The 15,795-nt window shown below is 53.0% G+C and overlaps 2 protein-coding genes across 6 annotated transcripts; both read left to right on the forward strand.

Moving 5' to 3' along the window:
• Nucleotides 1–892: 892 nt before the first annotated feature.
• On the forward strand, nucleotides 893–5,452 carry Phf23 (PHD finger protein 23). Of its 2 annotated transcripts, none has more exons than XM_042670841.1 (5): nucleotides 893–1,133; nucleotides 2,670–2,701; nucleotides 2,854–2,946; nucleotides 3,699–4,542; nucleotides 4,662–5,452. In XM_042670841.1, exons 1-5 carry the CDS (start codon nucleotides 1,100–1,102, stop codon nucleotides 4,874–4,876), a joined length of 1,218 nt encoding a protein of 405 aa, XP_042526775.1. In that variant the 5' UTR covers nucleotides 893–1,099; the 3' UTR covers nucleotides 4,877–5,452. The 2 variants fall into 2 exon arrangements, with proteins under 2 accessions (XP_042526775.1, XP_042526776.1); XM_042670842.1 differs by having other exon boundaries at nucleotides 3,900–4,542.
• A 571-nt stretch (nucleotides 5,453–6,023) lies between these two features.
• On the forward strand, nucleotides 6,024–15,790 carry Dvl2 (dishevelled segment polarity protein 2). 4 transcript variants are annotated; one of them, XM_042670829.1, is made up of 15 exons: nucleotides 6,024–6,394; nucleotides 9,414–9,483; nucleotides 9,760–9,905; nucleotides 10,038–10,147; nucleotides 10,272–10,407; nucleotides 10,560–10,650; nucleotides 10,773–10,842; nucleotides 10,928–11,067; nucleotides 11,151–11,227; nucleotides 12,824–12,891; nucleotides 13,085–13,237; nucleotides 13,320–13,451; nucleotides 13,819–13,998; nucleotides 14,417–14,635; nucleotides 14,779–15,790. In XM_042670829.1, the coding sequence occupies exons 1-15, from the start codon at nucleotides 6,201–6,203 to the stop codon at nucleotides 15,225–15,227; spliced, it is 2,235 nt and encodes a 744-aa protein (XP_042526763.1). In that variant the 5' UTR covers nucleotides 6,024–6,200; the 3' UTR covers nucleotides 15,228–15,790. The 4 variants fall into 4 exon arrangements, with proteins under 4 accessions (XP_042526763.1, XP_042526765.1, XP_042526764.1 ...); XM_042670831.1 differs by having other exon boundaries at nucleotides 13,085–13,213; XM_042670830.1 differs by having other exon boundaries at nucleotides 10,038–10,135.
• Nucleotides 15,791–15,795: the final 5 nt, after the last annotated feature.

Consider the following 15,795-nt stretch of genomic DNA (forward strand, 5'->3'; position numbering starts at 1 on the left):
GTCTCAGGGACTTACCTGCCAGGGCTGGCTTTGAACTGTGACCATCAGATCTCAGCCTCCTTAGGAGCTAGGATTACAGGAGTGAGCCACTGGTGCCCACTCAAGTATGCGGATTTTTATTGAAAGTTTCTGAGAAGTTGGAAAACACCTGCTTTAGATTAAGCCTATCACAGTTTATAAATGAAGGAAGTGGCGCTGTAGCTCAAGTGGTAGTGCGCTCACCTTGAGTTGAAGAGCTGAGGGACAACGCCCAGGCCCAGAGTTCAAGCCCCACCACCGACAAAAAATAAATAAATAAATAAATAAATGAAGGAAAGAAAAGATAATCATGGGGCAGCTGGTAATAGGAGTATCTTCAGTTGCATGTCATTTGCAGAATTTATGCCAGCATGTGAGCTGCTAAGGAGTGGAATTCCAACTGTGGACAAAACTGGGAAGAGGATGCCTTTATTACCAGAAGGACTTCATTTCCCAGCAACCATTTCTCCGTCTGGCCGGAAGTGGGGCGGTCCCTCTGGGGAGAAAGAAGGTGCAAATGAGGCAGTATGGTGGCCGAGAGTTTTAATCCCTTCTTCCTCTTCTTTCTTGGTCCCGCCCAGCCTACACTTCCCAGGAGCCTGCGCGCGCTTTTCCGTTCTACTCTAAGGCTCCTGATCTCCCCGCCACTCCCCAGGGGAGAGGGAGCGTTTTTACTGCGCATGTTTCAGCACGTGGCTTGCTGGGAACTGAAGTTCTGGAGGCTCTTACGCTCTCTTTTCCGTGGTCCCCGACGGACTACATACCCCTTGGTGCACTGCGCGCCAGCGCTGGCGGGGAGGGAGGGAGGACGGACGAGGAGTGAGGTGGGGGGGAGGAGAGGAGGAGGAGGAGGAGGAGGGAGCAGGCGGCCGGCGGCGCGGGGGGAGGGGGGCCCGGTCCGGGAGTGCGGGAGGCTGTGGTGGAGGGAGGTGGCGGCAGCGGCTAGCGGACTGGAGTTCCAGCCCGGCCGAAGCGTACACTTCTGCGAAGCGAGGCCGTAGGAGCAGCGAGCACCAGAGGCGGCACTGGGATCCCCGGCTCAGGGGAAGGGGGCACCGGGCCGGGAGGTGGGGAGGGGGCGATGCTGGAAGCCATGGCGGAGCCCAGTCCCGAAGGTGAGCCCTCGACCGGCGCCGAGCGGTGGGGGGCGGGTGAGGAATCAATTGGCAAACTTGGAGGCCGAGCCCCGAAGCCCCGCAGGGATGTGCGGGAGCGGGGGTCTGGGGCCCGGCTCTGGAGGTGGGAGGGCGACGAGTTGAGAGCCCCTGGAGAAAGGGGTGGGAGGTTGGGCAGGGGTAGTTGGAGAGCTGGCCGTGTTTGTTGGGGAGGAGGCCCGGAGTCGGAGCTGGAAGCTCTGAGCGAACGGGGGTCAGGGGCTGAAAGGGCCTCGGACTGTTTGGGGCCCTGGCGTTGGGAGGTCCGAGTTGCTGGGGGCCGGAGAGTTGGGAGGCGGGAGGACGGAGCCGAGGGCTGAGCGAGGGGGCCAGGAGTTGGCCGCGGCGGGGGAGTTTGTGGCGGTGGTGCCGGAGCTCCGGTAGTTGCCGCCAGAGATCGCCTGGTGATTGTTACAGGGTGATCAGGTAGTTGTGGGGAGAAGAGCGGGTCTGGGTATTGTCTGTAGCAGAAAGACCTGTACCGGGGGGGCGGCTGCGGGGCGAAAGAGCTGGGACGGGGCGAGGACGGCGGGGCGGGGTGGGGGTTGAGACCGGCGACTTGCGCGGGGGGAGGGGGTGGGTGGTCGGCGAGGTTGAGAGCCCGGGAGTTGTGGAGGGTGAGGCGGGCAGCGACGGCAGCAGCGGCGGGGCTGCTGTGGAGAGTAGCTGCTTGGGCGGAGGAGACTTGAGTTTAGGGGTTCAGAGCCTAATGACTTGGTGAGTTCGGGGGCGGGGGGGGTGGACGGGGGGGGGGAGGCGGCGGCTGGAGAAGCTCAGGACTGGGCCCGGGGCCCCGGCGGGGAACCCGAAGAGCTCGAGACGGGGAGGGGCCAAAGCCCCGGATGGGGGCGGAGGGAGGGCGAAATTGTGGGGAGCACGATGTGGGGGGGCAGGTGGGGCCGCGTCCGGGAGTGAGCTCGCTGGGTCTGTCCCGGACGCAAAGTAGGGCTGGGTGTGTGTTTTGGGTGGGGGACAGGGGCGCGCCCGGCCTCGTGCTCGAGTGGAAGGGGCCGGAGGGCGGGGAGCGGCTCGGCGTGGTCATCTTGGACCCTGGGGGCCGGCGGGCGGCGTGTGCGGTCTCGGAGGGCCCTGGGTGGCGGAACACGGCCGAGTGCGAACTCAGAGCTCCGAGCGCGTGTGAAGGACGGGGGCGAGTAGGGCCCGAGCCGGGCTCCGGGAGCGGTATGGCGGGGTGGGGCGCCGAGAGAGCCTTGTAGACTGGCGGAGCCGCGAGCGGGGGGCGGGGCGCCGGGCCTCCGGTTGGGTTGGGGGAAGGGGAGCGCTATAGCGAGGCCTTGGAGGGCGCGGCGCCCAGGCTCCGCCTCTCCTGGGGCGGAAGGGAAGCAGGGGGCGTGTCCAGTACAGCTGGGCGCCTATTGCCCTGGCGGGGAACCTAGGAGGGGAGGGGGGGTTCATCTGGGACCTCCTAGGTTTAAAGGCGGGGTTTTTTAGCAGACTTTTCTTAGTGGCTTGACTCAGCTTTTATTGCTTCCACAGATCCACCTCCGACTCTTAAGCCAGAGACTCAGGTAAGAGACCTTCCTTACCTTTGTTGGCTCCTATCATTTGATTGTGCTCCCTCTCCTTTCCTGTATTTCTCTTTTTAGGGGCTGTGTCTGTGGGATTGTCCCCTTAACACTTGTGTTTGGCTTTCATGTGACCTATATTTCCTTCCTTTCAGCCGCCAGAAAAACGTAGGAGAACAATTGAGGATTTCAACAAGTTCTGCAGTTTTGTCTTGGCCTATGCTGGTTACATCCCCCCTAGCAAGGAGGTAGGGACAGAACCACCAACCATTTGAGGGGAACTGTACTACTTCATGGGAGGGGCTTGCCTGAAATGATACACAACACTAAGGAAATTAGAAAAATTTAAGGCTGTGGTCGTGTGGGAGGTATAACAGAGTTGGGCTGGCTTGAGCAGCCCCTGATGAGGAATTTGAAGGTATTGTTAAGATTTTGGAATGCTCTTGGCTTACTGTTAATGGAAGGTATTTCTGGAATAAATTTTAGGGAGACGACAGCAAACCAGACTGCAGAAATAAAAGGAATAGGCCTCTATGAGAAGCAGGTTTGGGCAGAGTAGTGGAGAGATGGCTTAGACTTTGAGCAGAAAGGAAGCGATTAGAAAGAGATGACAACTGGGATGGTGGCTCAGTGGTAGAGCACTTGCCTTGCATACCTGAGGCCCTGGGTTCGATTCCTCAGCACCACATAAGCAAAAAGAAAAAGGCCGGAAGTGGTGCTGTGGCTCAAGTGGTAGAGTGCTAGCCTTGAGCTGAAGAGCTGAGGGACAGCGTCCAGGCCCAGAGTTCAGGCCCCACGACCCCACCCCTTCCCCCCCCCCCCAAAAAAAAAAAAAGATGACAATAAGACAGGACACTGGTAAGTTTTGTGTACTGAGGCAGTTTGGTTGGATGGGTACGATACTTCAGCAAAGTGTAGCCCTTGATATTCTGGCTAGATTTGTGGAGGGGGTGGGATGACATTAGGTTCCTGCTGATCCTGGTCTCTTCCTCCTTTTAAGGAAAGTGACTGGCCAGCCTCAGGCTCTAGCTCTCCCTTGCGAGGTGAGAGTGCAGCTGACAGTGATGGCTGGGACTCAGCCCCCTCAGATCTTCGAACAATCCAGACCTTTGTTAAGAAAGCAAAGTCATCCAAAAGAAGGGCAGCTCAAGCAGCTCCCAATCAGCCAGGACCCCCAAGGTCCACTTTCTCTCGTCTGCAGGCTCCTGACAGTGCCACCCTACTTGAGAAGATGAAGCTCAAGGACTCTCTCTTCGATCTGGATGGGCCCAAAGTGGCATCTCCACTGGCACCCTCATCCCTCACACATACCTCCCGGCCCCCTGCTGCTCTCACCCCAGTGCCCCTTTCCCAGGGGGATCTCTCCCAGCCGCCTCGAAAGAAGGACCGAAAGAACAGAAAATTGGGGCCAGGAGGTGGGTCTGGCTTTGGGGTGCTTCGGAGGCCTCGGCCAGCTCCTGGGGATGGGGAAAAGAGGTCTCGAATCAAGAAGAGCAAGAAACGGAAGTTGAAAAAGGGAGAGCGAGGGGATAGACTCCCACCTCCTGGTCCTCCCCGAGCACCCCCAAGTGATACAGACTCTGAAGAGGAGGAGGAGGAGGAAGAGGAGGATGAGGAGGAGGATGAAGAAATGGCAGCAGTGGTAGGGGGTGAAGCCCCAGCCCCTGTGCTCCCAACACCCCCTGAAGCCCCTAGGCCCCCTGCCACTGTGCACCCTGAAGGAGCTCCCCCCACTGACAGTGAAGGCAAGGAGGTAGGCAGCACTGAAACAAGCCAAGATGGTGATGCCAGCTCCAGTGAAGGCGAGATGCGGGTCATGGATGAAGACATCATGGTAGAATCAGGTGAGAAGCTTGGGGTTGCCTAGGGGACAGCTGCCCAAGGATAGTGGATTGGGGGTGGGGGTGGGGGTTGTAGATCCAAGAGCTCAGGCAAAACTCCAACCAAACTTTGTTTTTACCAGGTGATGACTCATGGGATCTGATCACGTGTTACTGCCGAAAGCCCTTTGCAGGAAGGCCCATGATTGAATGCAGCCTTTGTGGCACTTGGATCCACCTCTCCTGTGCTAAGATTAAGAAAACCAATGTCCCTGACTTCTTTTATTGCCAGAAATGCAAGGAACTCCGGCCAGAGGCCCGGCGGTTAGGAGGGCTCCCCAAATCTGGAGAGCCCTGACATGACCATCTTGGGCTGGAACTCTGAATGACAACATGACTTGGGAACTGAGCCTCGGGGTCCTCAGCCTATTCCCTGGAGCTTGGATATTGTGACTTCAAGGCAGGAATTTCCAAAGGAGACTTGTTTGGAATTGTCTTCATTCCTACCCTAGCCTTCCTGCTCCATGGGCTTGAAATTGGACTCTGTCGGAGTCAGCTGGGGGGGGTAGGAGGGGCCTGTCTGGATCTGTGGACACAATCTGTCCCGTAGACCTGTTATCCCTCACTTTCTGGGCCAGGGTTCTAATTGGAGTGGAACAATTGTCTACAAAACTAGTGTAAATATAGCACTCCCCTCCCTCATCTTCTATTTCACTTTCCAGTTATTTTCTTCTACACCGGTTGTATTTTTGATTTTGGACTTCCCCTTTTGAGCATGGCAGCTCAAAGGTGAAGTACCAGAGCCATGCCGAGTGAGGAAGGAAAGCAGAAAGGTGATGATTATCACTCACCTCTTGTTTTTAATAATATTGGCCAGCTGTTTGTACAGCCTACATGTTGTAAATAAAGCAGAGTGGGCTCTTTTGTGTTCATAGCCCTCACTGATTGTCCTGCTTGGGAGGGAGGCTTTGGAAAAGCTGGCTGAAGACCCAGCTGAAATCCATCTTTCAAAGACCTGGGTTTGTAACTTACACATCCCAGAATTACTTTGGAGTAGCCAAACCCTAGGTCCCCAATTGGCTTTGCTCTTCCCACTCCCAGTCCTGCTCCCATCCCAGTAGTTGCCTTTCTCCCAGTGCACACATTCTGGTTGGTTCGTCGTGCCGGCCCAGCCTAGGAAGAGTCAAGCGGGGCGGGGAGGAGGGCGGGGCCTGGCCCACCGGGTGGCCCTTCGGGTGGGTGGGGGTGTCGGGGGGCGGGGTCCTTTAGGGCCGGGAGACCGTTGCGCCGGGCAGCGGTCACGTGGTCGGGGTGCTCTGGAGGATCCCGGGGGTCACGTGATCGGAAAGAGCCACGTGATGGGGCGGGCCCTGTCGCGCGCCGTGGGCAGGATCACGTGGCATGGGGAGAGGTGGGCGGGGACTGGGGGGAGTGCTCACGTCGGCGGCGGCAGCGTTTGCTCCCCCACATACACACCCGCCCTCCGGCCCCCCCCCCCCCCCCATCCCCATCGGTTCCCTCACTCCGCTCCGACGGTCCCACGCCTTACCCTTCTGCCCGTCTTCCACACAGGCCGGGTCCTGTCGGCGTTCGCACATCTGTTTTCGGTTGTGCGCAGGCGCCGCGGGGGTTCTTTGCTGCGTTGGGTGGGCGGCGAAGCCCGGGAGTGCGCGGGCGAGACCATGGCGGGCAGCAGCACGGGGGGCGGTGGGGTCGGGGAAACGAAGGTGATTTACCACCTGGATGAGGAAGAGACACCGTACCTGGTGAAGATCCCCGTTCCCGCCGAGCGCATCACCCTCGGCGATTTCAAGAGCGTTCTGCAGCGGCCCGCAGGCGCTAAGTACTTTTTCAAGTCTATGGATCAGGATTTCGGGTGAGCATAAGGCCTAGACTGGGAAGGATGGGGGCCGAACTAGAGCGGATTGGGCCATATGGAGGGGCACCGAGCTACACTCGAATTTTCTGCCTATAGTGGAGCAGATTGTACTATGCTGAGGACGATTGCCTATCCCAGGAGGGTAAGGTTATCCTTGGACCCTGGTACTCGAATCTACAGAAAGCCAAGACTGGGCTTTAGTAAACCAGAATAGAGGTTAAGTTTTACTGGAATAGATGGAGGCACATTGGTTGGTTTGGAGGATATTCTGGACCTTACTAAGACAGATTGATCAATCCGGTAGTTTGGTATATGCTTAGCAGTTCTGAAGGATAGACTGTGTAGGAATATTCTGTAATCTGATGTAGATTGTATGGTACTGGGGCAATTTGAGATGTTTTGGCCTATAATCGGTAAGGATTATTTTGGGGACATCCTAGTTTATACTAATGCAAAAAGGCCTATATTGAGATGTCCAGGGTAGATTTTCTTAGAAAAACTCGAGTCATTCTTGACTAAACTGGGTTGGTCTTTAAGTTTCCCTTAGGGACAGGCCTTTTATTGGGGTCAGTTAATACAGGGTAAAATAAGGCCATTGAGGCCTGTATTAGCCAGTACAGATAATGCTACTGGAATATTGTCTATATTGGTGCAGACAACTGCTTGTTGAGACGTTGTAGGCTATACTAGAATAGATTGGCCAATCCTGGATTAATTTGGAATCTTTTTGGTGACCCTCAGCTAGACTGTGGGAATGTAAATAGTGCAGAATAAACCCTCTTGTATTTGCATCCTTTGAAACTGAGCCCTCTGGGTCCTCAACCTTTTTGAAGGTGGGTTGGATTAGGTTGGGACAATCTGGGTTGACTGTAACAGGTGTAGGTGTGTGCTAGGGACAAAAAATGAGGAAGAGACTTCCCTACCTGGTAAGATCCCTGGAGTCCAGTGGAGAATATAACCTTGGCTAAGAGAACTTAATGAACTGGACTCTACTTAGATTGTTCAACATGGGAGTTCTGTTGGATTTAAATTAAGATTCTGTTTGTCAGCTTTGTGATTTTGAGCAGTTTAACTTTTGTGCCTTGATTTCCTCATCTGTGACATGGAGATGATCGTAGTGTGAAATGCTCAATTCAGGTGCATGGGACATTATTAATTCTTGGCAAGTGGCCATTTTTATTAGAATTGAGACTAGCACCATAGATTAGATTCTAGCGATACAGGATGGCTGAGCTATGCTCAGGTTGGGATACAGTGACAAAAAACTGCAATATATTGAGCAGATTGGTACAGACTGGCCCGTGTTGTTACCTTGATAGCAAATAGATTAAGATGGCATGTATCCAACTCTCTCAAACCATATTGTTAAAGAGTTATCAGACAGATATCCCCATATGAGGGTGAGGGTTTGTGTATGAAAGCCTCATAACTCGTATGGATTTTCTTTTTTTTTTCATTTAGTCAACAGGTATTTGTTAATGCCTACTAAGTGTAAGAGATGGTGCTGGGTGCTCAGGACAGTGCTGAACAGAATTTGTGTTAATGATTGGATGGATGGGGGAGTGGTAAGAAGAAGGGACAAATCCAGTCCACTTCAAGAAACTGTTCAAGATACTGATCCTTTGTGGTTGGGCTTTGGGATTTATTAGACTGAGGAGCTTGCTTAGGGCTGTTTTGTGCCAAGTGAAGCACAGGGGAATGGGAAGCCTGGCTTTCTCTCTTCTTAGGAGCTTTCCTCCCAAGAAGAGGTGATTTGGAGATGATTTGGAGATACTGTTGCTTCATCTTAATGGATATTTTTGTTGGTGGTGTTGTTTTGGTTTGTATTGGTTCTGGGGCTTGAACTCAGGGCCTGGATGCTATCCCTGAGCTTTTTTACTCAAGGCTAGCACTCTACTACTTGATCCACAGCTCTACTTGTGGCGTTTTTTTTTTTGGTGGTTAATTGGAGATTAGTCTCAAGGACTTACCTGCCCAGACTGGCTTAGAACTGCAATTCTTAGATCTCAGACTCCTGAATAACTAGGATTACAGGCACGAGTGAGCCACCAGTGCTTGGCTTTGTTGTTCCATCTTAATGAGTGGTTTTTTTTGTTTGTTTTTGTTTTTTTGTCGGTCGTGGGGCTTGAGCTCTAGGTTTGGGCACTGTCCCCGTGCTCTTCAGCTCAAGGCAAGCATTCTACCACTTGAGCCACAGCGCCACTTCCAGTTTTCTAGTGACTTATTGGAGATAAGAGTCTCATGGAGGGGCTGGGAAGGTGGCTCAGTGGTAGAGTGCTTGCCTTGCATGCATGAGGCCCTGGGTTCGATTCCTCAGCACCACATACACAGAAAAAGCTGGAAGTGGGTGCTATGGCTCAAGTGGTAGAGTGCTAGCCTTGAGCTGAAGAGCTCAGAACAGTGCCCAGGCCCAGAGTTCAAGCTCCACAACCAGCAAAAAAAAAAAGAGTCTCATGGATTTTCCTGCCCGGGCTGGCTTTGAACTGCGATCCTCAGATCTCAGCCTCCTGAGTAGCTAGGATTACAGGCGTGAGCCACCTGCACCCAGCCTTAATAAGTGTTTTTACCCAGGCAAAGACCACATATTTGGACTGCTGTCTGGTGTGAGTTAAAGAAAACAGAAGGGAAGTGGAACACTAGGGGCTTCTATGAGGACCAAAGCTCTTTGAGGCAGATAGTGTGAAGTATGGGGATCGGATTGGAGGGAGACTGCCAGCCAGACTCCTAAGTCAGACAGGTATATTAGACATCTGGGTAACCATGGGAGGTGGCCTTTGAACTTGTCCTGGAAGAATTGATCAGTCTGAAGGAAATCTTTTGAACAGTTTTGTGCTCTTAAGGATATGTTGGGAAGAGAAAATGAGTGTGAGTGAATAGTTTTAGTAAGGAAAGAGGACTTAGGTCAGGAGAGACTTAACATCCTTGTACTGGATGGAGATTGGGAGAAATGTTGACTAGGATCGAGGGTGGGGATGGCTAGCTTAGCCTTGCTGACCTCTCGTGTGTCTGTCTGTAGGGTGGTGAAGGAAGAAATTTCAGATGACAGTGCTCGCTTGCCTTGCTTCAATGGAAGGGTGGTATCCTGGGTAAGTGGCCCTGACTCATTGCCAAGCTGCTCTGAGCTTTAGTCTGTTTTGATAGCCTTGTCTTTCCAGTAGTTGGTATCCTTCATTGTCTGCCCCTTTACCTACTTGAAGAGCCAGTGTGAGTCCCTTAGCCTTCTATTTCTGGAGCTACTCTTTTTCTAGGCTCTTTCCCCAGGATCTCTGAGACTCTGTCCCCTTGCTAATTGTTTCTTTGCGCCTCTTCTTTTATGCTCCCCATCTCAATGGAGCTACGTTTTCTCATTTGCCCTCTTCTAGCTAGTGTCATCAGATAATCCCCAACCCGAAATGGCTCCCCCAACCCATGAATCTCGGACAGAGCTGGTGCCTCCACCCCCACCATTACCTCCTTTGCCACCTGAGAGGACCAGTGGCATTGGGGACTCAAGGCCTCCATCCTTCCAGTGAGTCCTCTGTATTCCTGACTCCAGGGGAGGGAGATGAGGAGGGAATCCAGGCCTTTGGGAGGAGAGACTGACAGTTTGGAGCGCTGTCGTTACTGACCTGGATTGGAAACTATCTCTCTGCCTGTCTAGCCCTAATGTGTCCAGCAGCCATGAAAATCTGGAACCTGAGACAGAAACGGAGTCAGTAGTGTCACTGAGGCGGGAACGACCTCGAAGGAGAGACAGCAGTGAGCATGGCGGTGAGGGGGACTAGGCCCCGGAATGGCTGGTTAGATTGGGAGCCGGGAAGGGGGCCAGACCTCAGCCTCAATGAGGACATGAAGGACAGGAGTCCTGTTTGCTAATTGTCTTGTTCATGTGTAGCTGGGGGTCACAGGCCCAGCGGTCCCTCAAGGCTTGAGCGCCACCTGGCTGGGTATGAGAGCTCCTCTACCCTTATGACCAGTGAGCTGGAGAGTACCAGCCTGGGCGATTCAGATGAGGACGATACCATGAGTAGGTATGGTTCTACCCGTCTCCTAGGATTTTTTTCCCCTCCATTCCCCTATTCTGTTTTATTTTCCTTCCTTGCAAACAGTTCTCTCATTATTTCTCATGGCCCCTTGAGAACCATCTGAGCCTCCAAATGGTTCCTTTCCCAACTGCTGTCAGGTTTAGCAGCTCCACGGAACAGAGCAGTGCCTCCCGCCTTCTGAAGCGCCACCGACGGCGGAGGAAGCAGCGGCCACCTCGCATGGAGAGGGTGAGGGGGCTCTCATGGGACAAGTGGGGCTTCGTTTAAGGGGATCCCTAGGACACAGAAGCCTCAGGCTTATTTCTAGGTTATTGAAGGGCAGTCCAGCTCCTTTCCTTCTTCCACCCCAGACCTCATCCTTCAGCAGTGTCACAGATTCCACAATGTCTCTCAACATCATCACAGTCACGCTCAACATGGGTATGGAGGAGCCTGGCCGGGGAAAGGGGCAGCATGGGTCTCCAGGGGCTCCCCCTTCTCCTTCTTACATGGGTTACCTCCACAGAGAAGTACAACTTCCTGGGCATTTCCATTGTGGGCCAAAGCAATGAGCGGGGTGATGGAGGCATCTACATCGGTTCCATCATGAAGGGGGGAGCTGTAGCAGCCGATGGGCGCATCGAACCTGGGGACATGCTTTTGCAGGTGTGCTGGGTGGGCTGCTCTCCTCACTTGGTCAGGGACAGTGCCTTTCCATCCTGCCTTTGACTCATTTCCCCTACTTCCAGGTGAATGACATGAACTTTGAAAACATGAGCAATGATGATGCCGTGCGGGTACTGAGAGACATTGTGCACAAGCCGGGGTGAGCCTCTGAGCTGGTCTCAGGTCCTTAGGTCTATTGACTCTTTCACCTTTTGTTTCTTTTTTTTTTTGGGGGGGGGGTCCTGGTCGTGGGGCCTGAACTCGGCCTGGGCACTGTCCCTCAGCTCTTCAGCTCAAGGCTAGCGCTCTACCACTTGAGCCACAGCGCCACTTCTGGCTTTTTCTGCTTATGTGGTGCTGAGGAATCAAACCCAGGGCCTCATACATGCAAGGCAAGCACTCTACCACTGAGCCACCTTCCCAGCCCCTCACCTTTTGTTTTGAAATAACAAACAAACAAGATAAGCCTCATTATGCATAGGAATGTAGAATGAAACAGTGCTAGCGTGATTACACATATCAGTACCACCTAGATCATGAAACAGGAACGTGCTGATACTTCAGAAGATCCACTGCTCAACTTTCCTCTTTCACTTCCAACCTCCTCCCCCCAGAGAGTAATCATCCTCTTGGCTTCTTCTTTTTTTTTTGGTCAGTCATGGGACCTGAACTCTGGGCCTGGGCGCTGTCCCTCAGCATTTCAGCTCCAAGCTAGCACTCTACCACTTGAGCAACAGCACCACTTCTGGCTTTTTGATGCTTATGTGGTGCTTAGGAATTTAACCCAGGGCCTCATGCATGTTAGGCAAGCACTCTACCACTGAGCCAACTTCCTAGCTCCCTCTTGACTTCTTTGGTCAAGAACATCTTTGCTTCATTTGATGGTTTTTCTACTATGCATGAATCCTGAAACAGCATGGTTCAGTGTAATCAGGCTGATATTTGCTGTAAATAAAATTGTACAGCATGTATGCACTCCCTCCTCTTCTCCTGGAGTATGTGTTTTGTTTTGTTTTTGTTGATTGTAGGCTTGAACTCTGGGCCTGGGTGCTGTCCTTGAGCTCTTTTTGCTCAAGGCTAACACTTTACCACTTTGAGCCACAGACCCACTACCAGTTTTTTGGTTGTTAGTTGGAAATAAGAGTCTCATGGACTTTCCTGCCTGGGCTGGCTTTGAACCATAATCCTCAGATCTCAGCCTCTTGAATAGCTAGGATTACAGGCATGAGCCACCGGCACCCAGCTAGCAGTATTTTTAAAAATTATCTGAGTTGATGTACTCATTACCTTATTTATGTAACGGTAACCCCTCTGTATATCACCCTTACAATAAAATAATATTTTAAAAAGTTAAAAAAAATAATCTGAGTTGGTGAGTTGTCCACATTATAGACGACGACCCCCCTTCCCCTTTCTGTGGCCCAGCCATGTGTGTACTTTTCCTTCTCTGTCTCTCAGTCCATTCTAATGCCAAGCCTTGGCCCTCTTTCTTTTTTTGTTTGGTCGGTTGTGGGGCCTTACCTCTGGACCTGGGCGCTGTCCTTCAGATCTTCAGCTTAAAGCTAGAACTCTACCACTTGAGCCACAGAGCCACTTCTGGCTTTTTTTTTTTTCTGCTTATGTTGTACTGAGGAATTGAACTCAGGGCCTCATGCATGCGAGGCAAGCACTCTACCACTGAGCCACCTTCCCAGCCCCAAGTCTTGGGCCTCTTGAGGCCTCTTCTTTGTCTTGATTGGCCTTCTCTTCCCCACAGCCCCATTGTGTTGACTGTTGCCAAGTGTTGGGATCCCTCTCCTCAGGCCTACTTCACCCTCCCTCGAAGTAAGTGATAATCAGGAGTCTGAAGTCAGGAGATTGGGGAGCGGAGAGGCCAGAAGTAGGTCTGGATCTCATACTGTAGGAAATGGGTTGGCGGGGGTCTCAAGGAAGAGGTAGAACAGGAGGCTTGAGTTCTGGAGTGACAGAGCTGGTTTCCTGAAATTGAGAAGTGATTAACTTGGTATCTTTGTCTCAGATGAGCCTATCCAGCCGATTGACCCTGCTGCCTGGGTGTCACACTCTGCTGCTCTGACTGGCACCTTCCCAGCCTATCCAGGCTCATCATCCATGAGCACTATTACATCTGGATCCTCTCTTCCTGATGGTGAACCCCCAGCCCAACTTTCTGGTAGACTGGCCAAGTGTGATCTTCCCTGTTAACCCTGTGCTAGTGGACCCTTTCTCTCATTCCCTATTGTCTCCTCTGTCAGGCTGTGAGGGCCGGGGTCTCTCCATCCATATGGACATGGCATCTGTGACCAAAGCAATGGCAGCTCCAGAATCTGGGCTGGAAGTTCGGGACCGCATGTGGCTCAAGATCACCATCCCCAATGCCTTTCTGGGTACTGCTGGGCCCTGTGTAATGTGGCATGGGAAGGAGAGGAAGCGACCCCTGGTGCACCCCTGGTGCAGGCAGGGGTAAAGGTGGATATTGGGAGGAGAATCTGAGGCCTTTGGTGGGTGGGAATGTGGCTTAGTGGTGGTAGAGTACTTGCCTAGTTTGCATGAAGCCCTGGGTTCCATTCCTCAGTACCACATAAACAGCAGAAAAAGCCAGAAGTGACACTGTAGTGCAAGTGGTAGAGAGCTACTAGCATTGAGGCACAGAAAGGCTCAAAGACAGTGTCCAGGCCCTGAGTTCAAGTCCCAGGACTGTCAAAAAATAAGTAAATGGAATCTGAGGCCTTTTTCCACTGTGGGTGATTTCAGGCTCAGATGTGGTCGACTGGCTCTATCATCATGTGGAGGGCTTTCCTGAGCGTCGAGAAGCCCGCAAGTACGCTAGTGGGCTGCTGAAGGCGGGTCTCATCCGACACACTGTGAACAAGATCACCTTCTCTGAGCAATGCTATTACGTCTTCGGGGACCTCAGTGGTGGCTGTGAGAGTTGTAAGTCCCCAGCCCTGGCCCTAGGAGAGCAAATCGGTCTACCTTGTCCTGCTTCTATAACAACTGGACTTACAGCCAGGGCTGTCATTGATGATCATGGTAGTGTGTCCTGTACTGGCCAAGGATGAGACCAGGGTGGCTGATAGACAACCAAATTCTGCTGAATAAGCCATATACTGGCTGCAGAACTGTGTCCCCTGGGGTAGGGCAAAAAGGGCACCTCTTGCTGAGTCCCACAAAAGCATATTGGGTTAGTGGTGGCCCTAACCTATAAGCAGGTTCATGTCAAAGCCCTTGTAACCTCTTTGACCCCTGTCATAGTGGCTCTGGGGAAATGGTCTCTATTTTTCTCTCTATTGTTGGGAGACTTGGCTTCTGAAAGCCAAGACTTGTTACTCTTAATCTTTATGTTTTCCAGACCTTGTCAACCTGTCTCTGAACGACAATGATGGCTCCAGTGGGGCTTCAGACCAAGACACCCTGGCTCCGCTGCCTGGGGCCACTCCTTGGCCCCTGTTGCCCACTTTCTCCTACCAATATCCAGCTCCTCATCCCTACAGTCCCCAGCCTCCACCCTACCATGAGCTTTCATCTTACACCTATGGGGGCGGCAGTGCCAGCAGTCAGCACAGTGAGGGTAAGTCATCCCGATACCAGTGCAGCCAGAGACTCAGGGCACAGTGGAGGGGAGCTAGGGAGGACAGGCTAGATGGAACAGGGGCTGCCAAAGCCAGAGGACTGGGTTGATGTTCACTTGTTCTATCCCATCTCCCCTCACAGGGAGCCGGAGCAGTGGGTCAACACGAAGCGATGGGGGGGCCGGACGGACAGGGAGGCCTGAGGAGCGGGCTCCTGAGTCCAAGTCTGGCAGCGGCAGTGAGTCTGAGCCCTCCAGCCGGGGGTGCAGCCTTCGGCGGAGTGGGGAAGCTGGTGGGACTGGGAGTGGGGGCCCTCCTCCATCCAGGGGTTCAGCGGGTGGTGCTCCTAATCTCCGAGCCCATCCAGGGCTTCATCCCTATGGCCCTCCCCCTGGCATGGCTCTCCCCTATAATCCCATGATGGTGGTCATGATGCCACCACCTCCACCCCCTGTCCCTGCAGCAGTGCAGCCCCCAGGGGCCCCTCCAGTCCGAGACCTGGGTTCTGTGCCCCCAGAACTGACAGCTAGCCGCCAGAGCTTCCACATGGCCATGGGCAACCCCAGTGAGTTCTTTGTAGATGTGATGTAGAGCCCACTATGGGGCCGTGTTGGGTCTGTACCATAGGCCTGACCACTCTTGGTTTGGTGCTTCTGTTCTGTCAATCATATCTTCATTGTTCCTTACAGTGCCTAGAGGCTGCTGCCTGCCATAATGTTGTTATTGCCACTGTGACTCTCACCAGCAGTGCCTGGTCCTTCCCCTTCCTTCAAGGGCAGGCAAGGAGGGAGGGCCCTTTGGGGTTTTTTAGCTTTATTTTTTATAAGCCTTTTTGGGGGTGAAAATAGACTTTTCTTATATTTTGGGGACTATTTTTTAAATAGGCATTTCCTCTTTTATATGAAGAATCCCTGTCTCCTAAGTCCCTTCTTACTCCACAATGGGATCTCCTCCAGGCACCCAGGCAGTGCTGTCCTGTGCAGGGTGAGGGAAGGGGGTCAGTGGTACTCCAGGAGGAAGAAGGGTGTTAGGTAACCTAGATCGTAGTCCAAGGAAGCTGGGGTATTTGGTATTTGGGGGGCATGTAGTTGCCTTTGTTCTATTTATTTTAGTTACTTGTATAAAACACTAAATAAAGCAATAGAGGCAAACTCCCCAA

This window comes from Dipodomys spectabilis, unplaced genomic scaffold (assembly GCF_019054845.1).
Source record: "Dipodomys spectabilis isolate Male_0828 unplaced genomic scaffold, ASM1905484v1 ptg000576l, whole genome shotgun sequence".
NCBI lineage: Eukaryota > Metazoa > Chordata > Mammalia > Rodentia > Heteromyidae > Dipodomys > Dipodomys spectabilis.